The sequence below is a fragment of the Oryzias latipes genome, chromosome 24 (genome assembly GCF_002234675.1).
Source record: "Oryzias latipes chromosome 24, ASM223467v1".
Lineage (NCBI taxonomy): Eukaryota > Metazoa > Chordata > Actinopteri > Beloniformes > Adrianichthyidae > Oryzias > Oryzias latipes.
Window position 1 is genome coordinate 11,247,464 of NC_019882.2, and position 24,867 is coordinate 11,272,330.

General features: G+C 43.3%; 1 protein-coding gene across 5 annotated transcripts in view; it reads left to right on the top strand.

The window, feature by feature from the left end:
* The window catches only part of cd2ap (CD2 associated protein), a 55,755-nt gene extending 40,426 nt beyond the window's left edge, over positions 1 to 15,329 (top strand). For 2 of the 5 annotated variants that reach the window (XM_023952734.1, XM_023952735.1), the window contains 5 exons: positions 167 to 282; positions 1,316 to 1,399; positions 4,465 to 4,670; positions 4,869 to 4,932; positions 13,933 to 15,329. In XM_023952734.1, coding sequence (XP_023808502.1) covers positions 167 to 282; positions 1,316 to 1,399; positions 4,465 to 4,670; positions 4,869 to 4,932; positions 13,933 to 13,974 — 512 coding nt within the window. In that variant the 3' untranslated portion in view covers positions 13,975 to 15,329. The other 3 variants (XR_002872850.1, XR_002872849.1, XR_002872848.1) reach the window with 3 other exon arrangements.
* The last annotated feature ends 9,538 nt before the right edge of the window (positions 15,330 to 24,867 follow it).

The following is a 24,867-nucleotide window of genomic DNA, read 5'->3' on the forward strand; positions in this document are numbered from 1 at the left end:
CAGACGGCATTTCAAAATAAGAGCGGCCGCATCATTAGCAGGCAGGAAATGAGCCACCCGTGAGCAATAACACTATTAAACGAGTGAAATGAAATCAGAGGAGTCACTTGTTCTTCCACTTAACAGTCATTCCCTCTGGTTTTTGCTCCTCCTCTCTTTTCCGCAGACCTGATGAGTTTTGACGACTTGTCGGCTGCGTCAGAGAAGCTCTCTCACCCCACGGCTAACAGACCCAAGATGCTCGGCAGGAGGCCGCCCACCCAGTTTGTGGCGGAGAAATCGGTGAGGAAGCTGCGAGCGAAAATAATCTGTCAGAAATCTCAACGTCTGAATGGATTTAAGCAGAAGAATAGAGATTTGAAACCCAGAAGATTGCCTTCTCTCTGGTTGACATGTCATCTTTTCTCTTTCCAAAAATATTTAAATAGATATTTAATACGCTTTTTTTTTTTTTTAAACCTCTAAGCTGGAATACGCCTCATAAAATAAATCCTACCCTTTTAGATCTATGGATCAAAGTTTCATCAAAAAGAAGACTCAATCAGTTATTCGGGATCAATATTTGTGCAGCATTTGGGAAAACTTAGAGTCTTGCTTCTTTAATTGGAGCTCATTTTAAAAATATGGATTAAAATCTAATTCTTTTTTTATTTTTAATAACCAACACTGATTACCTAAATCTTTTATTCAACTGCCTTCTGATTTTTAGGGAAACAAATGCTTTTCTGTCAGTTTTTGATGTAAAAATTCAAAATTTATGCACCAAAAGCTCTTGGTTTACTTTAAATGTCTAGCTTTGTGTAGAAAAAAGTTTTGTTTAAGCTTTCTGAAATGGCTATAAAAATGGAAATGAAGAAATAAAAGACATTGTCTTAATGCACCCCCCCCCCCCCCCCAAAAAAAAAAAATAATGTTTTTAAATCTGTATATCCTTGTTTCTTAACTGTATGGGTAAAGCTTAAATACAGTTTACTGAAATAAAAAGGCCTATAAATAGAAAACTTTCCAATTTAATAAAAATATTTAAAAAAAAGAAGGAAATCTCAATAAAAGCTCAAGATGTTAGTTTAATTTAATTTCTACAATCATGTGACCAGGACAATTTAATTTATTTTATTTTATTTGCTGACACTTTCCTTTATAAGCAGCGTTTAGTCGGGCTTCACTGAACCTGTTCGCCTTTTTTAGTCCGAGAACAAAGTAGCAAAAGATCCGCTTGATGTTGCTCCTATTAGGCCTTTTGGCGTCCGTCTGTCTTTACTGTTGAAAAGTCTGCGTGGCATCAGGACGTCACGCCTTTCCTGTTCTCTTGCAGCCGACAAAAGATACGATCGTGGAGAAGTTCTTCAGGCCTGAGGATGAGGAGGCAGCAAAGCCAAAGCTAACCGAAACCAGGAAGGTAAGGACCACTTTGACCGCCAAAATAACAGATCTGTTATCGATGGCGATTTTTTTTTTTTCCCCATTCAAATCCACCTTTACTTCTTGGTTAACCGTTTGAGACGTCAGCAGCTAAATCATACTCGCTCTTTGACCTACCGTTACTCTTCATCCCTTACATGATCAACGGGAATCAGCTGATTCTCACTGATTCTTTGCGCAGCTATAAAAAAAGCCGCTTTTGTCCACAACAGAATCTTTTGGAATCACGATGACTGCATTTATTAATCCTTTAATAAAGAAATATTCTTACTCTTCACTGAATTCCCTCATTTCAGTTCTAAAAATGAAAACAACTTAATTAATGGTTTAAAATTTCTAATATACATTCATACAGACATGCAGTGGGGTAAAAGGGTATTTAGTCAGCCAGCAATTGTGCAAGTCCCTCCACTTAAAAAGATGAGAGAGGTCCTCTCATTTTCATCATAGGTACACCTCAACAAAATGACAAAAAAAAGAATTTATTTGTAAATGGTGGCAAATAAGTATTTGGTCATCTACAAACGAGGAAGATTTCTGACTCTCACAGACCTTTAACTTCTTCTGTAAGACATCCTCTGTCCTCCAGTTGTTAGCTGTGGTAACTGGTTATCTGTGGAAAAGACACCTGTCCACCACCTGAAACAGTCACGCTCCAAACTCTACGATGACCAAGACCAAAGAGCTGTCTAAGGACACCAGAAACCAAATAGTTGACCTGCACCGGGCCGGGAAGACTGAGTCTGCAATACCAGCTTGATGTGAAGAAATGAAATGTGCCCCAAACAAAACCTCACTGCTCTAGAGGAGATCTGCATGGAGGAATGGGCCAAAACACCAGCAGCAGTTTATGAAAACTTAGAGAAAATGTTTGACTGCTGCCAAAAAAGGGTATAAAACAAAGTATTGAGTCGAACTTTTGTTTTTGACCAAATACTTGGTTTCCACCATAATTTACAAATAAATTATCAGACAATGTGATTTTCCCCCCCCCCTCATTTTGTCTCTCATAGTTGAGGTTTATTTATAATGAAATTAGCACGCCTCTCTCTTTTTTTATGTGGGAGAAATTGAACACTTGGTGGCTAAATAAATGTTTGTTTGCCCCACTGTATATATATTCTGCCACAAAGACAAAACAATATGATTTACTGAATAAAAATCTCTTTGGTTAAAAAAAGAAATAGATCCTGGAGTTTCTCTGGAGCTGCAGAGTCATCAAACCTGAAACTTCACCAACAGATCCAAAGAAAATCTGTTTTTATTCATTTGCTGTGTCGACACAAACCGATGATCAGCAGCACTAAAGACCCACAAACGAGCTGGTGTTGGTCATTTAATTGGCCCCCTCCAGACCCCGCTCTGCCGCTAAGAGAGCCCCCCCACCTGCTGCCCCTCCCCCTCTTCGTTAATTGCTGTCGATGGCGTCTGGAGCGGCGGTCAGCAGAGGATCGTTACCTGAGGACTGCGAGCCGCAGGTGCTCGGCTTCAGAGCGACCGCACGCCGAGGGGGGGCCGGGATGAGCCTGAAGTCCCCCCCCCTTCCATATGTAATTATAGTATGGTCACAATGGTATGGGGGTGGGGGGCTTAGATGGCAACAGTGTCCGGTACGTTGTCCACCCGGTGGGGTCGTGTGCACATGGAGAGTGGGAGAAATGCAGACGAGACTCATCAGGAGGTCAAACGGAAGATCTGCTGTGGACTTACGCCGCGGCGTGAAATGTATGTAGCGAGTAGCTCAAAAGTTCAGAGCAGCGTTGCATTAGTCGGCAAAAGCCTCAAATTAAATGTCGCCTAAAGTCACAGCAACAGCGAAAAACTGTACAGATTGAAGAGGTAGCTCAGATTTATGAGCGGACCTCCAAAACTGGAAATTGACGTAATTCCAGGCTGTTTGAGCGCAGGAAGTGCTGGTTGGACAATTAAACGGGAAGAAAGGGTTTCTATAGAACACTGGATCAGAGTCTCCTGCTTTGTCTGTCACAACATTGTTGTAATGGCTGCATTTGGACTCACACACCGGAGTGTGTTTGTGTGTTTTTTCTCTTGCGGTGCTGCTTTGTGTCTCTGTGATCTGCCCAGCGACTGCGTGGCAGAGCGGGATCGTCCGTCTGTCAGAGCAGATTGATGAAGCAAAATCATCATCCTGCTTTTACCTCACTGGTTTCTGATGAAAGCTGAAGCTTTGAAATATTTCTATTGCTCAAAAATATGTTTGTTTGTTTTTTTATAGACACATTTAGCTAAAACTAAACGATTGTTGAGAGCAGACACTAAACAAATGTCTCATTAACTTAACGTCCCCCATATTTTACCCCCTTAGTGGCAGATAAAATGTCAATTAAACCTCATAAATACATGTTTCTACTTGTTCACATTTTGTCATTTAATCCATTGCTTTCCATGTAAACTTTTCACACCAAAAAATTGCTGTGAAAAAACTACAATTTTAAGTTAAGTTAAGTTTTTCTTCATGGTGGTTTTATTTTGAAAGGATTGATGTAGAGCCGCTAAAAGTTCAGTTCCATCAGTTTTGTTTTGATTTCTGCTAAACTCTCATCCAAATGCTTATAGATGAAAAAAATTTCATTTTTTTTTTTTTTTACTTTTTCAGGTGACAAATGAGGAAAATGTCCTAAAATTCATAAAAATGATAGTTTAGAAAGAGTAAAAGTTGTTCATGATTCATGAAAAAATCTGGATTTAAATTATATATATAATTAATATAATTATATATAAATTAAAGTTGAGTTTTGCACATGGCAGAAAAGGTGGCAGACTTGAAAATAAAATAAAAAACGGAAAACAGTCTGAATATTTAAAGAATAGATTAGAAATCTTTAACGATGTATAAAAGTTTTAGCTAATTTAGTCATCAAGCTGGAACAAAACAAAAGGTTAGTTTGTGGCAAAAGAATTTCTCTTGCCCTCTCATTCTGACTGACTTATACTTGCTGGAGGTTTGGGTTGCCAGATCTTTGACATTCTGCAAGCGCGTTTGATGGACAGCTGTCAACATTTTTCTCCTCATCCACACAGCCTTCCATCAACAGCCTGTCGCCGCTGCTCAGCAGGCCCGCCGAGGCGAAAGCGGCCCCCGCCACGTCTCCCGGGGTGGACGCCAATGCCTCGCAGAGCGGCAAAGCCCGGCTGGAGCCCGAGGAGCCCAACGCTCAGCTGGAAGACCTCAGGGGCCAAATCAAAGACCTGCTGCTGACTGTGGAGCTGCTCAAAGTCCAGCAAACGTAACCAGAAAACATGTTTTTATTTGTAAATCCTTCAATGTAAGCTGAACTTTTGCTTTTTGAGCTTATATTCGTCCTTTTATTAGAAATGTTCATAAATTGATAATTCTATCAGTTGTATTTTGTGGTTATGAACGTCATGTTGGAGGTCAGAGAACGGCGGCCTCCTGCTGACGACTCCTCTCTGTTTGTTTCCAGGAAAGAGATCTCGGAGCTTCGAGTAGAGCTGGATGAGGAGCGGCTAAAGCGCCTGACGCTGCAGGTAGCATCGATGGCAGCGGAGCCACACGCTGAGCCGTCTGCGTTCAGCTTAAAGCACTTATCGAGCGTTTGTGCGTTCATGGTCAGATCAGCCCTGCCTTGTTTACGCTCACTGCTCCTCGCTGGCCTCCAAATGTACCGTGGTCCAGGTCCTCTAGCAGACTTTTCTTTAATGCCAACAAAAACTTCATAAGCTTCTATTCATAAGCAGCACATTTCCAGCTACTCAACGAGTAACAGTCGGTATTCGTTCAAGATGCTTCTCATCATATGAGTGAACACAGTGATTGTGTCAGAGTTTAGGGAAAATCATCAAAACTTTTTTCACTTTTCGAATACATTTTGAAATGTAGAGGATCCTGGTTTTCTAAAAGTTTGGGCTTTTATTCTGAAAGAGGGTTGCAGCGCTGAACTGTTGGGAATCAAATCCAAACTTTATTTCTGTGGCACTTTTCCGACTCAAAGGGTTTTACAGAAAAACAAAATCAAATTTGAAAAACAAAAGCCATTAAACAAATACTTAGTGTAAAAGCCATCCAATAATCTAGATTCTTCTCTTATTATAATCTAAAAATTTCTCTTTTTTCTCTCTCCTCCCCCTCTCTGATTCAATCATAGGCGTTCTCCTCCGTCACGTGTCTTAAACACAAACGCTGTTTTCTTATGCTGACCGCTAAAGGAAAGGAAAAACAAGACTCTTTGGACAGTTTTTTTGTGCAGAAAAGAGTCGGAAGGAAACAAGAAGAAAAGAAATTTCCATTTAACAAAATAAAAAACCGTTCTAGTTTGAACTGGAAATATGGATTTCTTGCTGCAGTTGTTCCGTCCCACCAAACCCACTCTGTAGAATATTCTGCAGCTGCCTCTGTTGTTAAGAAGATGGGGCTAATAAAGTTTCAAACATGGTGGACTCTTCTTTATTATCATGTATTTATAAAAATGTTCTCAGTCGTATTCATCCGTTGAGGCGAGGCTAAGCGGGGCGGTTCTTATCTTCTGGTTTGACTGTGTTGTGAAGGCTCAGCCCATTGTTGATGACATCACAGGAAGTGATGCCGAGTTCCTTTTCTTCTTCGGTGGTTTTTCTGGATTTGTTGAGCTAGTTCCTGCTTCCATGTGCTCTGGACCAGCAGCAGAGAGAGAGACTTAAGTTGCCAAAAAACCTTGTCTAACACCACAGTTCATTCCAGTTGCTGTATTTCAATATTAAGTAACTGAGAAAACGTAAGTGTTTGAATCCATTGTTTTATATGCTTCGCTCGTTTTATTCGTGCAGTTATTTTTCTCGGCCGCTAGGTGTCACTGTTGTAACTGTTTCTATGAGGTTTAAAGCAAATCTGATTATATATTTATATATTTTGCCTATTCTGGAGGTTGCCAATTTACCTATCATTTTGCCTATTTGGAGTTTATTTCATAATGACATACTGAGTCAGTTTTCTTGTTTTATGTAATTTATGTATTTACAGCAGGGCTATTTGTGTTATTTATTTAGTGATGAGAGGATTTTTGTTGTTTACAGACTAAATTGGAATATTCAGCAAAGGAATAAATGCAGAACGTCTGACAAGTGGAGTCACCTCTCCTTTTTCCTCCTCCCTGTGTCCTGACCGATACCCCATCTTGTTTACGGTTAAACTCCTAACCCGAATCAGCAATACAGTCCTCCTTCCTCACAGTCCTCCCCAACATTCTGGTCCTTCGAGCCGGATTAACAGTACTCAAGATGGATCTCGCAGAAGAGATGCACCCTGATGTAAGGCCCAAGAGACAGTTTCGACGTCCTGTCAGTCTTCAAGATTATGAAGTAGATTATGTGGGATATCAGCCAAGAGATCTACCACAGTGGAGCTCACCACCGCCACTGAGGACTCTCGCCCCCCTGCAAGAGGACCCAGCCCAGATGAGTTTCTTCCAACCACCTCAAGCTCCCTCAGGAAGCTTCATGGAGAATGCTGCTCACTCCGAGACGCCTCAGCTAGCCCCAAGCTGCTTCCAGAGGAGAAATAGGGGATGGGAAACGCTGTCTGCACCCACACGCTCATACCAGGCTGGACCACACCACGGCCCCCACTTCTCTGCAGAGATCAGAGCTATTCAAGAGGAGAATGCCAAGCTGCTTCAGTCACAACAGTGGATCCAGTCGGGCTTAAAGGACCTGCACGAAGCTCGAAGCGAGATCAAAGAGCTAATCAATGTCGCTCGGACACTGAAATCAGAAATTGCTCAGTCCCACAGTCCAGCTCAACATCTCAGAGTTGAAGTTCCCCAGATATCCTTTCCTAAGCTAGAACCTCAGGAGGAGAGTGATTGGCCTGATCCTCCCCCCTGGCCTGAACCTGAAGAAGACCTGCAGCAGGATATGAAGCAGCTAAAGATTGAAGGGGCAAGTAACCAAGCATATTACTCTTTTAGAGACTCTGATAATTCCCCCCAGTGGCCTCCTCCTCCTCCACCACATATACCACTGGCTGCAGCCTCTGTAAATACAAAGCAGTCATTCTTTCAGCCAACTCAGCCCCCATCTCCAGCTATGAGGGCAGCACCACGCATTCAGCCTGCTAACCCCCACATGCCACCTGCAGTACCTGAACAGCTCTATAGAGGTCCTCAACCTACCATTCCTAAGTTCACAAATCCAGACCCCAGTGAGTTTGCCAGGCTCCGCATAGCCCTAGAGAACCTGCTTCCTGCTAACACCACCGAACTGTTCAGATACCAAGTATTAGTAGACCACCTTAAGCTGGAAGAAGCCAGGCTTATAGCGGATGCTTATCTGAACTCTCCAACCCCCTACACCGACACACTGGCAGCTCTCCATGATAAGTTTGGCCAACCCCATCAACTTGCCCTCAGAAAGATAGCCAGTGTTCTCGATGCACCGAAAGTGAAGCGTGGAGATATTGCTGCATTTCAGAAGTTTGCCCTCCAAATACAGTCTCTGGTGGGGCTGCTGCAAACCTTGGGCCCTGAAGGTGAAGTTGAACTGAACTGTGGATCACACGTTGCACGTCTCCTCAGCAAGCTTCCACCTGAACAGTGTGCTGATTTCCGCAGACACCAGTTTAAGCAGGCAGGAACCAGCCACACCTTAATTGACCTGTCAGAGTGGTTACGCTATGAGTCCTGGTGTCAAGGGTTTGACAACCAAACCACTCCAAAGACTTCCAGAGACAGGCCGAGCATGAAGAACGAGACTCGTACAGCCAAACAAAGTGTGATGGTCCTCCATGGCGCTGGTGAGTCAAAACCAACCTTGTCATCTAAAGCTGGTTACATGAAAGAGAAGTTTAAGAGTAAAGTGTACTGCGCCTATTGTGACAGCAATGAACATTATCTCAGTCAGTGTGGTGAAGTTGCCAAACTCTCCAAAGAGCAGCTAAAAGACTGGATTCAAGTCAATAGGCGTTGCTGGCGTTGTGCACGAACCCACCTTGCTGCTCAGTGCACATTAAAGAAACCTTGCAGCTTGTGCAATGGAAAGCATCTCCTGCCCCTTCATGAGATTAATGCAAAGACTGAAAGAGTTTCTCATGAAGTAGCCAAACAAGAAAGCTGCTTAACCAGCTCTGCCTCCAACACCCTCTACTTAGATCGACCAGGAGCAGGAAGCCGAGTCATGCTGAAGGTGGTTCCCATCCTCATCCATTATGGTGGACGGACCCTGAGCGCATTTGCAATTCTGGATGATGGGTCTGAAAGGTCCATGCTGCTACCAACAGCAGCCAAAGCTCTGGGCATTAAGGGGACACCTGAAGATCTTCCTCTCCGCACAGTCAGACAGGATATTCAGGTCCTGCATGGATATGGTGTGACCTTCCACATCTCCTCAGTGGCTCGGCCTCACACCAGCTACAAGATTGAGGGTGCCTTTACAGCTAACCATCTCAGCCTAGCCCAGCACACCTATCCCATTGAACGCCTGCAGAAGAAGTTCAGCCACCTACGTGGTCTTCCTATCCCTGCTCTTAGAGATGCAGAACCGTTCCTCCTTATCGGTTCTGACCAGCCTCACCTCATCACACCAATTGAGCCAGTCAGACTCGGTCCCCCCGGCAGCCCAGCAGCAGTTCACACAAGACTAGGGTGGACCCTCCAAGGCCCAGTTCACCTGACGGGGCGGCCTACCAATGCAGTGCAGTGCCTGTTTACCTCATCCCCACCAAAGTTTGAAGAGCTTTACAAGCATGTGGAGAGGCTCTGGCAAATGGACACCGTGCCGTACCGACCTGAAAAGGAAGTTGTTCGCTCCAAACAGGACCAACAGGCTGTGGACATGCTCGAAGCCAATACAATCCGCACAGAGGTGAACGGCATCAACAGATATGCCACCCCATTACTGCGCCACCCAGACATGCCACTGCTAGCTGCACCCAAGGACTCTGTCTTGGCTCTGCTGCGCAGCACAGAGAGACGCCTTCTGAGGAACCCAGAACAAGCTGAGGTGTACAAGAAAGAAATAAAGAAACTCATAGATGCAGGTGCTGTGAAGGAAGTCCCTCAAGAAACCTTTCACCAAGAGGAGTGGTACATTCCCCATCATCTTGTTAGCCACAATGGGAAATCCCGGCTGGTTTTCAACTGCTCTCATGAGTACCATGGACAGTCCCTGAATCAGTTCCTCCTACCGGGCCCCACCCTCGGGGCTTCATTGCTTGGAGTCCTGTTAAGATTTCGAGAGCACCCCATTGCAGTTAGTGGTGACATCAAAGGGATGTTCCACCAGGTCCGCCTCCTTCCTGGCGATCGCCCCCTCCTCAAGTTCCTGTGGCGGGACCTACGAGTGGATGAACCTCCGAGAGTTTTTGAGTGGCAGGTCCTTCCCTTTGGAACAACATGCAGCCCCTGCTGTGCCACTTATGCTCTTCAACGCCTCGTCGCAGATCAGAGCCATCCCATTGAGGACCTGAAGTTTTCAGTGGAAAATTGCTTCTACGTTGATAACTGCTTACAGAGTCTGGACTCATCAGAGGAAGCCAAGTCCCTCGTGGATCGTCTAAGAGCCCTCCTAGCATCAGCAGGCTTTGATTTACGCCAGTGGGCCTGCAACGATGCAAGTGTACTCAGCCACTTACCTCAAGATGCCAGATCTGAGAGCCTGGAGCTGTGGCTCGCACAAGATAAGTCAGATCCACAAGAATCTACCCTTGGCCTCAGTTGGAACTGGGAGACAGACACCCTGGGCTACAAACATAGGTCCGTGACCTATGAGAAACCAACTCTCAGGAACATCTACAAAGTCCTAGCATCACAGTATGATCCCTTAGGTTATCTGTTGCCCTACACCACCCGCGCAAAGCTCATCATTCGGCAGTTATGGGACAAGAAACGTGGTTGGGACGACTCCAACCTGCCCTCAGAACTACTTCAAGCCTGGACCAGTTGGGAGGCAGAGCTTCAGTTTCTACCTCTGCTGTCTCTCCCACGGCCTTATGTGCCTGTAAGTACAACCTCAGGAGAAACCACGCACCAAGTCCACATTTTTGCGGATGCCTCTGAGCAAGCCTACGGAGCAGTGGCCTACCTGCGAACTCAAGACAGCAACGGTGAGGTACACCTGTCCTTCATTCTTGCACGATCACGAGTGGCTCCTAAGCGCGTCCAATCGATTCCCCGTCTGGAACTCTGCGCTGCCCTCACAGCTGCCCAACTAGCTCATGTCCTGGAGAAAGAACTCACCAGGACAGTGAATCAGATGGTGTTATGGTCCGACTCCACAACAGTTTTAACCTGGCTGCAATCACAATCCTGTCGCTATAAGGTCTTTGTCGGAGGAAGAGTAGCCGAGATCCAAGAGCTCACAAAGAATGGTACCTGGCGCTATGTGGATTCAGTCAACAATCCGGCGGATGACCTGACCAGAGGGAAACCCCTGAGAGCCCTCACAGAGCATAATAGGTGGTCACAAGGACCTCCTTTTCTTCTCCAAGACCCAGACACCTGGCCAGAGAGACCTAGCACAGAGCCACAGGAAGACTCTACAGAGCTTCGGAAAACTGCCTACTGTGGTTTAGCAGTTACTTCACCAAGCAGCCAAAATGCTACTGTTTACAAGACCTGGCAGGAGTGCATCGAGGCTAAAGTCCATGCCCTCCATGCATCGAGCCCGTCAGATTCTCCTCCGATCGCCGAAGAGTATCGCCAAGCGGAGAAACTTGTCATACAGCAGGCACAACAAGAGTCTTTCCCAGAGGACTACAAACTGTTAGCAGCAGGGAAGTCAGTCTCATCTAGCAGCCGCTTACTTACCCTCTCTCCTGAGCTGGACCAGTCATCAGGCCTAATAAGAGTAGGTGGTCGGCTGCGTCGGTTAGAGGGCCTTAGTGACTTAACGTTGCACCCGATCGTCCTAGATCCGACACATCCAGTTACGCTGCTGCTGATTAAAAGGTACGACCAAGACCTCCACCATCCAGGTCCAGAGCGGGTCTTTGCGGAGTTGCGGAGATCATTCTGGATATTACGTGGCAGGGAGGCCATCCGCAAATACCAACACACCTGTGTGGAATGCCGGCGCTGGAGGGCCAGACCAGCCATCCCTAAAATGGCAGACCTGCCAGCTGCTCGCCTAAGAATATTCAAGCCAGCTTTTTACTCCACTGGTGTGGATTGTTTCGGTCCAATGCTGGTTAAAGTGGCTAGACGCCATGAAAAGCGTTGGGGAATAATCTTCAAGTGTCTGACAACCAGAGCAGTGCACCTGGATCTCCTGAGAAGCATGGACGTGGACGCCTACCTCATGGCCCTAAGAAGATTCATCGCCAGACGTGGGACACCAGCGGAGATTTGGTCTGATCGGGGGACCAACTTCAAAGGTGGAGAATGTGAACTCAAGGAGGCCTTTACAAGCATGGAACCTGCCCTACAGCAACAGCTTGCTCAGCAGAAAATTAGGTTTCACTTCAACCCACCAGCAGCTCCACATTTTGGTGGTGTGTGGGAGCGGGAAATTCGTTCTGTGAAGACGGCCCTATACACATCTGTTGGAGCCCAACCAGTCTACGAGGAAGTGCTTCTTACTGTGCTCTTGGAGGTGGAGATGATCCTTAACTCTAAACCTCTGGGCTACGTCTCTGCGGACGTGGCAGACATTGACCCTGTGACACCTAACAGTCTCCTGATGGGGCGGCCTGACGGATCGCTGCCTCAGGTGGTCTATCCAGACACTGAGATCCTGAGTCAGAGACGTTGGCGGCACTCACAGGTGCTCGCCGACCACTTTTGGGCAAGATTCCTTCGGGAATACCTCCCCACCTTGCAGACCAGGCAGAAATGGCATTCAGCCACCCCAGAACTCTACATGGGTGCAGTGATCATGTTAGTTGATTCTCAGCTGCCCCGAGCTTCCTGGCCCATAGGAAGAGTTGTTAAGATTCATCAGAGTGATGATGGACACATCCGGTCGGCTGATGTTGAGATAAATGGACATGTGTACACCCGACCCGTTGCTCGTTTAGTTTTGTTACCTGCATTGCCATCTGGGGAAGATTAGTTTCAGTTTGCACTTTATGTTTATTTGAAGCAAATGTGCCTTGCACATTTGGGGGCGGCTGTTGTGAAGGCTCAGCCCATTGTTGATGACATCACAGGAAGTGATGCCGAGTTCCTTTTCTTCTTCGGTGGTTTTTCTGGATTTGTTGAGCTAGTTCCTGCTTCCATGTGCTCTGGACCAGCAGCAGAGAGAGAGACTTAAGTTGCCAAAAAACCTTGTCTAACACCACAGTTCATTCCAGTTGCTGTATTTCAATATTAAGTAACTGAGAAAACGTAAGTGTTTGAATCCATTGTTTTATATGCTTCGCTCGTTTTATTCGTGCAGTTATTTTTCTCGGCCGCTAGGTGTCACTGTTGTAACTGTTTCTATGAGGTTTAAAGCAAATCTGATTATATATTTATATATTTTGCCTATTCTGGAGGTTGCCAATTTACCTATCATTTTGCCTATTTGGAGTTTATTTCATAATGACATACTGAGTCAGTTTTCTTGTTTTATGTAATTTATGTATTTACAGCAGGGCTATTTGTGTTATTTATTTAGTGATGAGAGGATTTTTGTTGTTTACAGACTAAATTGGAATATTCAGCAAAGGAATAAATGCAGAACGTCTGACAAGTGGAGTCACCTCTCCTTTTTCCTCCTCCCTGTGTCCTGACCGACACCCCATCTTGTTTACGGTTAAACTCCTAACCCGAATCAGCAATACAGTCCTCCTTCCTCACAGTCCTCCCCAACAGACTGTTTAAGGAAAACATTCGAATGTTTCTGTCCTGAAATCTAGAGAACAAAGAAAGAATGGAGACAAACCTTTCCATGAGACTGATCTGTGTGCAGATATTGTAGAGGACAGATTTTATCCATAGATTGTAATAATCCATGGACTGAAGGAGCCGGCCTTCTCTGGACTCACCAGTCAGAGTGACAGACCGCCTTTGCGGTGATGTGACGCCTCGTTGTCATTGGCGCCCGGTCTGCTGCCTTTGGTCCCGTCCTCATTGTCAGTCACTTTGGGGTAATCCCTTCAGCGAAACACCGCACGCCGCCTCCATATCTGTGATTCCCAGCAGGAAGGATGACTTCAGTGCAGCCGAGTCTCAAAGATAAACCAGCTTGTCTGCTTTTTCAGAGTCATCAACCAAGAAAATCGCCTAGAAAACAAAGTTCAGTGGTTTTCTGCTCATGCAGAACATACTGTTGATGCGTTCGGGACTTTGTCACTTTGTCTTCTAAACCAACAAATCTTTGGGTTTTACTATCATTAAATGTACTTTTCATGTTTGAGTTTGTGTAAAATATTATCATCTGCGTACAAATATTTACATTTTAGGATGGAAAATAAAACAAAGTAATGTTTTATAGTAAAATCTAGTCAGGTGGTCATACAGGAAGTATATGATAATTGTTTGCAGAGAACAGGAAGTGATTCTCAATGTTCCATGTGGTTTTCTCTCCTCCATGATGATCCCCTTTGTTTGTTTGTTTGTTTGTTTGTGTTCCTCCCAGATGGAGATAGAGAAGCTAAAGAAAGCCATCCATTTGACGTGAGCCCAGTCAGCCTCCGGCTCCCAGCCTGTCCACCAATCAGAGAGCAGGAGCATTTCCCCGAGCCCCCTCCAGCACCAACTCTTCACCGAGACAGAAACTCCTCCCCTGCTTGTCAGATTTTCCGTTTGCACACTGGAGCCGGTGGAGTTGGGAGTCATTTGCTTCCAGATGTTTAACCTTTGCCAATGGAAAGACTCCGAGGCCTTACCGCTGGAAACGTCTCCTGCTCTCTCCAGGTTCTCTCTCAGTACTACTGACGTGACAGAAGGCAGGGGGCGCTCTTTCCTGGTTGCCTGTCTTCTTTTCTCCCTTTGTTTGTGATGCACAAAGAATAGATTTTAAAAGCTAAAGGTTTAAGCTGTTGGTTTGGGATGGAGACGGTTTCCTGCCTGCACGGCGCTGCAGCGCTTCACTTTCCACTCTTTTATATGTTTTCTAACATTCCTATCCAGGGTAACACTACTGTGCCTGTTCCACTCAAATGTTTTCTAATGGGATGTTGAATATTTGCAGCCTGGTATATATAAATATATATATAAATATCTATATTTTTAACCTACAGACATGAACAGTCAAATGCTATATAGAGGGCATTTTTCTATCCTATTTTTGTCACTGGGAATGCTGTCAGAGGTTAAAGCAGAGTTCTAATGGGATTTCTCTCTTTTTCCAGCCTTTTCTCTTATCTGGCACTTTAGCTCTAAATGAAATCCTGCTCTAGTATATTGTTTTTCCTGCTGGATAACGTCATGCATGAGCTGCACAGCAGGCACCTGCCCCCCCCCCCCCCCCCCCCCCCCCCTCCCATTCCTCCTCACATTCCAAACGGGAGCCTCTTCCCGATGTTGCACAGCTGTGCCGATAACCCGAGCGCAAAGAAAATGAAGTTTGCGGCGAAATGTGAGGATTCTTGTTTAGTTTGAGCATTTCAAAATAGGCGGAAGGATCTTCCAGTCGATCCCACATCCGATGCCTGCAGATCCGACCTCAGCTGATGCTCCTCCAACCTTCACTTCCAACTGTGATGGCAATCTCCTCCAACCTTTCACCTTCTCTCCCAGACGTGTGCTGAAGAACATATGCTCTCACGTTGCTCAAACGCACATTTTTGGCTCTTTATTTCACCTTTTTTTTTTTTTTACTGTCGTTTCTCATTTTTATGTATTTCACAAATGTCTTAAGAGTTTGTTTTTTTAAGCTTTGGGAAGAGAGCAGAAATCTGCTATGAGGCTTTGACCAGCTGAACATTCCTGACTTTAAACAAATTCTTTGCTGTATTCAGTTCTTATTTCCAGTGACTTTTGTTTACAACAGCTGTATTCATCGCAGGAATGAATAAATATCATCTCTGTTTACTCGGACTCTTTCTTTGCTCGTCAGAAGTTTCTAAAGATGTAGAGAAAAGAAAAGGCAAAGCTTTTTCCCTCCCTGTTTTCCCCGAAAGGTGTGTTCTTAGAAATCTGGAGTGGAATGTATCCACTCATATAGAGAATTTAAGGATCTTTTTGTCAAATTAAGGGAATCATTTCTGCAAATTTTAAGCTTAAAATTTGAATTGAGTGACTTAAAATTTGCAGAAATGATTCATGTACCTGATGAGTTTAGAATTTTAATTTCCAAAGTTCCCAATCTACAATATTATCTGAAAATAAGAGAACCTCCAGTCCATTTTGGAGGAAAATGTTTATTCTATAAACCAACTTTCTGACTTCCTGTTTGAAGCACATTTCAAATCTAAAGTCGTTGGAGACATGTTAGTTTACCAAATAACCACTAGGTGGCATTGCCTCAGAACAAACTAAGCTGTAAGGTTCAAAGACTTATGTCTCCGTAGGAATCCGTACAAAAAATTCCTCCTAAAAAGAAGTTTCTAGAGGGAAGTCGGCTTTTGAAGTAACTTTAGATTCACAAACGCGCTTCTAATCCTAGAAAAAAGGGGGAAAAAGCATTCTTCCTCATAAAATCCTGCTTTAATCCCCCTGGTGGGCAGGTCAGACTCTCAGGCTTTATATAATCCAGAACCGGCCGTGAACATGTTCTGGCTCCGCCTCCTGAGATGAAATGAACGGATATTTGTGAAAAAGAGGAATCCTTTCACTTTATGTGTCAAAGTTTTTACATTTTATGAAGAAACCTGTTCACTTTTGACCTCTGATCAGATGTGTATTTTCTTTTTGAAACCGGAGGCTCTGCTGAGTTTCCTCTGACATAACGCCACGTCGGGCCTTTTAGGCGATTAAACGGAAACGCTCATTCTCTTAAGTGCGTCCGTTGTCATTAGCAGCGTTTCCATAAAGGCCCCCGCGTTCAGGAGGAGTTGAGACCCCCACCTGAATGGGTGAGACATCCGGCTCTGACCCGTCTGCGGCGCTTCGATAACGCACCGCAGCTTAAATCCGGATCAGACCGAGAGCAAAAATCCTTTGATGGATGGAGAACATTCATTTCCTGCAGAACCCGGCGCTGGCGTTTGTCAGAGTAAAAGCCCACGAGCGTGAAGGGCTGCAGGAGCCGAGGAAAGTTTTCCCGCAAAGCACCGGTGCATCAAATGATAAAAGACGCCACATTTATTATCATTATCATCTTGGCACATTGCAATTTTACTCAGAGCGAATCCAAAAGCTCCGATCTTAAGGTCTGTTTTCTTCAAACTTCGTTGACAGGGTTTTTGAGGCAGAATCGCTTTCACTGTGTTTGTAGTTTTGTTTCTGGATGACTGATCTGGAAAACTCACCCCCTCCTTAGGCTGCATTCCTCTTTCAAAGGTCAAAAGGTCATGATAATCTGCGTTCAAGTGACTTATCATTTGCTTGTTATCCGTGTCTGAGCCAATTTTAGGAAATGAGCTTTTAGTTCTGCTACATCTTCTCCCTGAGACTTGACAAACTCAAATAAAGCTGTCGTTTTATTCCTCTTAGTACTTTTCATATCTCAGAAGAATTCTTTCACTCCTGACTCAAGAGTTTTCCAGAGTAATTATTTATTTTTCTCTTTTCAGTGTGATTTTATAAAAAAAAACCTTTAAGCAGTTTTGATTATTTAGTTTCATTAAAAAGAAGAAGCTTTTTAATTTCTCCAAACTATCCATTTAAAAAAAATCAATACTTTGAAATCCAAATCCTTTTCTTGACATTTGACCTGTTTTTTCTCCAAATAGTCCCTAAAGGAAGCAGAAACTTGAAGATGAAGCTGTGACATCACTTCCTACATTTTTTGGTTTGTTTTTGTTCAAAATGAATATCTGACTTCCAAAATAAAATCAATTCAAATATAAAATTAGACTTTATTATTCAGCAATTTAGCAAACAAAAGTTATTTTTGACCTGAAACTGCAGGAGTTTTATATTATTTAATGATTATTGATATGATCAACAACATATGACTCACACTGCATTGATTTTACTCGACATCTTCTAGAAAAAGAGAAATAAGTCACAGATTTTGACCCAAACATGTCCCTTTATCTCAATACTGTTTGGAATTGGTGCCTCGTCTAAAGCTGTCGAGGTTCAGAGAGCTGTCGCAGGAATCTGTGCTTTGTGACCTGATTGTGAACCGCTGAAAGGCTCCATTAAAGGTGTGAAAGCTGAACAGAGAAGAGGGAGGAGCCACATCTGCCCACGTGCCATGGAGCCAGTCTCCCGAGAGGTCGGCAGGTTGAATGAAGACCGGCGCTCTGTCAGCAGGAAACGAGACGGACTAAACAGAACCAGGGGGTTCAGTGGGAAGTTTCTGTCCAAAAAATACTTCTAGATCTCAGTCTCTTTAGATTAAAAGGAGGTAAGAATGTAAAATATTACAAATTAAACTTTATATATAAAAGACTTTTCAGTCTAAAGTAACGCAGAGGGATTTACAGGAAAAACAAAAATCAAGACAATAACCTCAATTGAAATTATAAAATGAATGAAAAAATAAATTCCAGTTGATGGCATACATAAAAACATGACAAATTTTTGAGATTTGGATAAATAAGCTCAACTGTGTTGTTTTCTTTCAAAATTGATTTGAAAGGAAGCGTAGAACACACAGAAACGGATCTCACGAAAAGGAAAACATTCAAACCTTTTAAATAAATAAAAAAATCGACATTCTAAAGATTGAATTATGACCACTCTTTGTTGAGACACAATAGCCAGAGCACAAACTAACTTCACTTTGTTGTCCTTCACAATAAAAGTCTGTCACTGTTTTCATGCCTCGCTGTAGTTTTTTTTTCCTGCTGTCGAGCATAAAGAAGAAAAAAGGAAATCAAATTTCAGGAATCTGTGTGGCCCTGCAACAGACTGGCAACCTGTGCAGTACTTACCCCGCCAGCAGTGGCGGTTCTACACTGACTTACTCCCTGGGCGAGTAACCCCACAGGCGCCCCCCCTCCCCCCCGCACACCTACAAAATTTGACAACATCCTGTTGTGTTCCCTATCTTCTATTTAGCTATTTTACACAAAAAAATGCATGAATGTTCTAGACTCATATTACAGGGGGGTCAAACTAAGTCACACAGGGGGCCTAAGTTAAAAACACGCTTAAGGTTTTGGGCCGAAGAAGATAAACATTTAATGAACACACTAAAGCTAAACTTTTAAACCTTTTAAACTGAACTTTTTGAACATAAATATGAATAAAAACAGGAACACAAGTTAAACCTTAAATAATATGTTGCTCCCCATAGAAATATATTCTGTCAAAATTATACAAAAATGAACATGCTGCAGAACAAAACAAAGAAAGCCTGGAAATATTAATAAGAAATTACAAATCAAATAATTCCATTTTTTTTGCTCTTTTATCATTTTTTAGAGCATTTTTTTTTAGAGCTGGACTCCTGCTTCATTTTTAACAATAATTTCTTAATGTGTGACGCCCTGTGTGTGTCTTTGTGAAACATATCAGAGGGATTAGATCTAAAAAATAAACTTATTGTGATTAATATGTTTAGGTCTTATAAAACATTAAAGACTAAATCATAGAACTCGTCAGTGGGATTACTCCAAAAATATTTGGCATTTCCCTAAATTTGTGCAACACCAACAGCAGAAATCCTCCAAAAAACCTCAATCCATATAAAAATGGTCTGCGCCCCCCCCCCCCCCCCCCCCCTTTCCCTCTGACACACGCGGCTCCGTCTCTATGACGGGAGCCGCAGCTGCGGCTCAGAGTTGATTGTCAGATAGAAAAAGACTCCCCTCACGCCTGTTAGTGTGATTCAGCCAGCCACCGGCGAGTTGCGCCCCCCTCTCGAGTTTTTTGACTAATGTTCCAAAGACTACAGCAAAGAGGTGTGGCCGCAAGCGTCTTGCAGCAGAGGGCGGTGGTCACGTGCGTGTCGGGTCTGCCGTGTCAGAGCAAAGTATTGTGGGAAATAATCCCCATTGCCTGCTTTTGTCGAAATTGAGTTGAGCACGGGTGTTTGTTCTGCCCAATTCCTTTTCATGTGCCTGTTTTACGTTTTTTCACTCTGAGTTATTTCATCTTTTATTTATTTATTTTATTTTTTTATTTTTTTTTTTTGCACCATAACTGTCAAGAGCAAAGAGGATGAAGACATTCTTAACAGTCTGATGTGTCAGAGTAAAAGTGTTAAGTGTCGGCAGCTCAAGCATTTTCAAATTACAAGCTGCCAGCTTCCTCTTTGAATATCGTAGCACAATATGAGTAAAGCATTTGAGTAACGCACGCATCGGGCACGGCAAATGCCGCCCCCTATGAAGTGCCGCCCTGGGCGACCGCCCACATCGCCCATATCTAAAACCGCCACTGCCCGCCAGCAACCCCCGACAGGGATCCAGCGGGTTCTGGAAATGGATGGATGAGTGGTTGGATGGATGGATTCTGCTTATGATGCAGGAAATCCTCAGGGCTTCATTTCTATTTAGAGGACGTTGACTGGGATCCACATTATCATTTCTGGTTTAATTCTTTTGGTCTGATTTATGGGGTTTGCCATCAGCCTCTTTCAGGCTACTGCTTTTGATGAGTGCATGGGGGGGGGGGGGGGGGCATCAAATCTTGACTTGTTCATTTTTTGGACTCTCAGAGCAGACGCTGTCAGAATCCATTCTTTTCTGTTTACTGCAGGAGAACAAAGATCGCTGCTGGATATTTTTGAAGTAAACTGAAAACATGAGAACCTAAAGGTATGAGAACTTCAAAACATCCATTTATGAAATATGAAGTGAGGAAAGAAATCGTGATGAGAGTAAACATGGATTGAATAAATAAATAGTAAACACAGATTCTTGTGGACTTTAGTAGGGAAACTGTCTGTACTTTGGTGTCACTAAAGTGTTCAGTAATGCTTTAGTCACATGCACTCTTACAGGGGGTTGACCCATTCGTGGGCTGTTTTTGGGTTGTATGGGCCCATAGAGGGTCGTGGAGTGGAGGGGCTGCATCTTAACCCTTATGCTATCTTAGATGACCCCACCCTTGCATTGACGTGTTCTCCCTACCATGACAAAGGTGGATAAAGGTGGAAAGATTTCATGTAATCCATGGACACCAGTGAAGATCACAAATCATTGAAGAAAAAAGGTTCAGAGGACTGTCTAGAGGGTCTAGATGACCCAACTCCCAATGTTAAAGTGCCTAGGATAGCACAAGGGTTACAGGGACCACAGGTGTGTCTTGCAGTTCAGGTACATCATGAAAATGGAACCATTCTTGTGCAAGTAGTGAATGTATCTTTTACTATTTTTATTCAATTCTTATCTGTCTTTTATTGCCTGTTGTAATTCTAAGCTGTTGTTTTTTGTAGTTTTGCTCTTAATTTGCACAATTTTAATTATATTTTTTTGTCTTTTTACTGTAAATTGCTTTGGTACCCTAACAGTATTGTATAGTGCTATATAAATTTATTCATTCGTTCATAGTACATCCATCCATCCATTGCCTAAACCTAAACTCCATTTAATACCTTTTAGGGGCACAAGGTAGCTGGAGCCTATCCCAGCTACTGTTGGTCGAAGGCGGGGTACACCCTGGACGGGTCCTAACAGCAGGGTCTGTTTTATACTTATTGTTGGAAAAAAGTTAATAAATATAATTAAGAATTCACCAATAAACAAACAACTTTTGAGCCAGAAACCTTTAGCAATAAACCTGAGCACCTGGAGATCAAATGGAGATTTTTCTGAAAAGGATTTCTAACAAAGAGGAGTTCCATTTGGCGAAAAAAAGGATCTTGACCAACGTTTGTCACAGCTGCAGCTTTGTGCAGCAGCTGGGATGACAGTGGCAGTAATCGAGTGCGGCGGTGGAGATTGCAGCTTGATGACAGTCTCACATTTCCAGCGTGTCAACAGGTCGCGCTGCTCCTCTGACCCGCCTCGTGCTCTCACCGATTACAGCCTCCTCATTATCGGCTCGGCTTGTTCGCACCTTTCGCGTTAATCTGCCGGTTCACGGCCGACTGCTCGGATCTTTCCTTTTAATCATCCGCTTGCTCTTGTGTTTGCATGTCGGCACACTCATTAAAGGTCACGGGCTCCAAACAGCAGAGCCGCCGTCCCCTGCTCTGCCTGACAGAAAGAAGACGGGGATTTGGAGCGCCATGAAAACAGATTCTGTTGCAAACTCAGCATTGATTTTTTTTTTCCCCATTGCTTTTATGTAACCATGTGTTTGTGTCAAACATTTTTTTGTTCTCATTGTCAAAGCAATCTTCTTTTTCAGGTTTTTCTAACACAAACGTTGAAAATGAAACTATAAACACACAGCAGCTTCTCCAACCCTCTGGCCATAATTTCCTTTCATAAGAGTTTTCTTTTCGCTGCTTTTCATTTAAACATCTCTACAGATTTTCTCTGAAAGTCATGATAAAAAACAAAAACAGTATTTCCACAGATGTTAACAACTAAAAAAGGACAACAAAAAACTACAACAATAAACCCCAAAATTTATGAAAGGAAAATATAAAACCATTAAAAAGACAAATCAAAGGATGAGCAATCAATAGATGACCTCTCAGTGACCTCCTTGCCTATTTTAATTACACACACCCTTTACGCTACAACAATATACACTCTAAAAAACACCATACATATACATATTACACAAGGTGGGGCCCCTGATCTTCTGTCCCCTAGGGTTAGGGTTAGGTGAGGGGGACCTGGGCCCTCGGCAATGGCAGCCGAGTCCCTTGGGTGCAGTGGCCTTCTCTCCACACAGGGAGAGAGGCACCTGAGTTATCTGGGGGTGGGTCTCCCTTGGGGGTCCTACATTGTGCCTGGGGTTGGGGGATTCTCAGACCTCCCAGGTGGTGGTGAGCTGCTTATCTTTGATTAAAGAGGCTCCCCTTGGCGCAGTGGGAGGACCATTCCTCTGGCTGGGTTGGAGCTGGCAGTCTCTGTGCTCCTGTGCCTCCCTGCTTTCTGGCGTTGGGGGCCCCTATGGCGGCCCTGCCGGCCCTGGTGTGGGTGGTGGGTGTGATTGCCCGCGGGCGGATTTTCTCTAGCTGCTATCCCGTGAGGGTGTCGGGGGGGTCTGGCTGCCACTGCTGTTTTGGCGCGGGTCTTGGTGTGGGGGTGACCGGGCACTCTCCGTCTTTTATTACATTCAAATCGTAAACACTCACCTGAGCACAGGTGACAACAACCCAAACATAATGTAAATAAAGTTTAGCCTCAATTCAAAAAAGGGGTTTATACAAATATACACCCTGTGAGTCCCCTGTTGTCCAACACAAGAAGCTTTCAACTCCTATCTGCTTGCTTAGCTGGAAAGGAAAAGTTAAAACAATTGAAAAAATAAAATAAAACACATATTAAACATCAAAAGAAACAAAGAAAAACCTGACTGAAAGTCTGGGTTTTTACATACTTAGAATTATTATGCAAAAGAGAGTCAGTGATTTAGTTGTCACCGGCAATATCTCCGCTGTTACAGGGTTAAGAAGACATAAAAAAAATGGCTCAAAAACAGGCCCTTGGGGAACACCACAAGTAAGTGCGGTTCAAGGAAAGAAACCAACTAGCTTCTTCGCTTGTTGCTTTGAAACTGTGAAACAAAAGGCAAGTCTGGAACATCGACATACCTATGGACTCTTTTAAGCATTGTTTATCGGACTCAACTCAAATAAATTGGAAATGCAAAAAATAAAACAAAACCTTTTCATGATGATAAAGATTCAGCTTTAGGAATTTATTGCAATTATTGGCCAAAAAGGAAACTTTTCCTCTCAGTTTGTGCCTTCTTGCTGTTCCTGGTTATTGAAACGATCACCTGGAGTCTCAAATTTCACTTTTGTCTTTTTTTTTATCTTTAGAAATTTTAAAATTTAAAAGAATTTTTTTATTTTTATGTTTTAAAAAGTAAAGACAATTAATAACAGAATCTCAGATGAATTTATTTTCTCTTCCCAAGGTAAATCTTGATCAAGAAAATACGACTGGCTTGTTTTATGACCTGGAAGGAGAATGGGGTGATTTAGATCTGAAAGTGGGAACTCATCAGTTGTAAACATTCCAGGATCCCATTCTAGGAATTTCAAACAATCAACAGTCAGTGTGAATTTTCCGACCCTGAATAAACTGGATGGCTGAACAAGAATCCTCTCTGTTTGGATAAGAAACCATGACCCAAGCGACGATCACAGGATGCTGGTCCAATGTGCTTTCTTCTTCCAGCTCTGGATCCGTTTTGGAAAAAAAGAACAATGTCCCACTTGTTTGTGCTTCTAGTGTGACAAATAAGGAGACAGTGACTCCAGGCGATTACATGTGGAGACGGCTTCTTCGTTAAAACTGCTTCACATCCAGATGAGACCTGAGGAAGCTAATGGGCGGATGGAAAAAAGCTGCAATACGGAGAAAGCATCCCATCATAAATGAGAAAGACGCTCCAGGTCACACAGTCCAGACGTTTTCTGCTGGGTTTGACATAAACCATGAACTCTGAGGAGAGGTGGCTATGAGCTCCTGAAAGAAACCCCATAAACACAAAATCACTGCGTGTCTTTTTATGAATGTCAGTTTTCATAGAAACGCAGGCAGATGATCTGCTCTGGTTTAGTTCTGCAGACTCACTGATGTCCTCCGTCCCATAAGACAGCAACTGTTGCATAACACCAAGTAGGATTTTGTTTTTTCTCTACTAATGCAACATCTGTTTGTTTCCTTTAACAGATTTGTAAAACTCTGAAGGGAGAAGAAAAGTCACAAAGATTTCAAGATTAAATGAAAAATGACCAAAAAAACAAACAAACAGACACATAGGGGGAAATAAAAAAATGAGTTAAGACAAAAGAAATGAAACAAGGCAGCAAAGAGAGAGGAGACAAATAAAAGAAATAGTAAAGAAAAGAAAGATAAAGAGAAAGCAAGTGTTGAGTAAGAAAAAGAAATAAGAAAAATATAAAAACCCGAAAGGAAAACAATAAAATAAAAATAAATAAATGAATTCATGGATGATTTAGAATAGAAAAAAAAGAAGAAAGAAAGAAAAAAGACACAAAAAGGTGACACTGAAGTAAAAAAGGATAAGAAAAAGTGAAAAATTAAAAAGAAATCTGAATGAGTGTCAGGGATTGACTGAAGGACAACCCAAATTATGACATGTCCTTTAACGAATTTAGTGGCTTTGTACTCCTCGTAACACACTTACCACACCTCAACAATCGTACAGAACGTCCCATGAGGTGACTGTCTGACTCTCAGGTAAACTGCAAGACTCACCTGGGCTCCCCTTACGATGCCGTTGCTCCTGTCTACAACCCTCCATGGTTTTGGATGACCCAAACACACAGCATCAGGTCACAGGTCAACACCAGCACCCCCACTCGGAGACAAGTGTCCTTCCTCCTCTAATCACTGCAGTCTGCGGGTTTCTACATTCTCATTGAAAACAAGTTGGATTTTGAGGTAAATGACATAAATCACAAGAAAAGACAGGA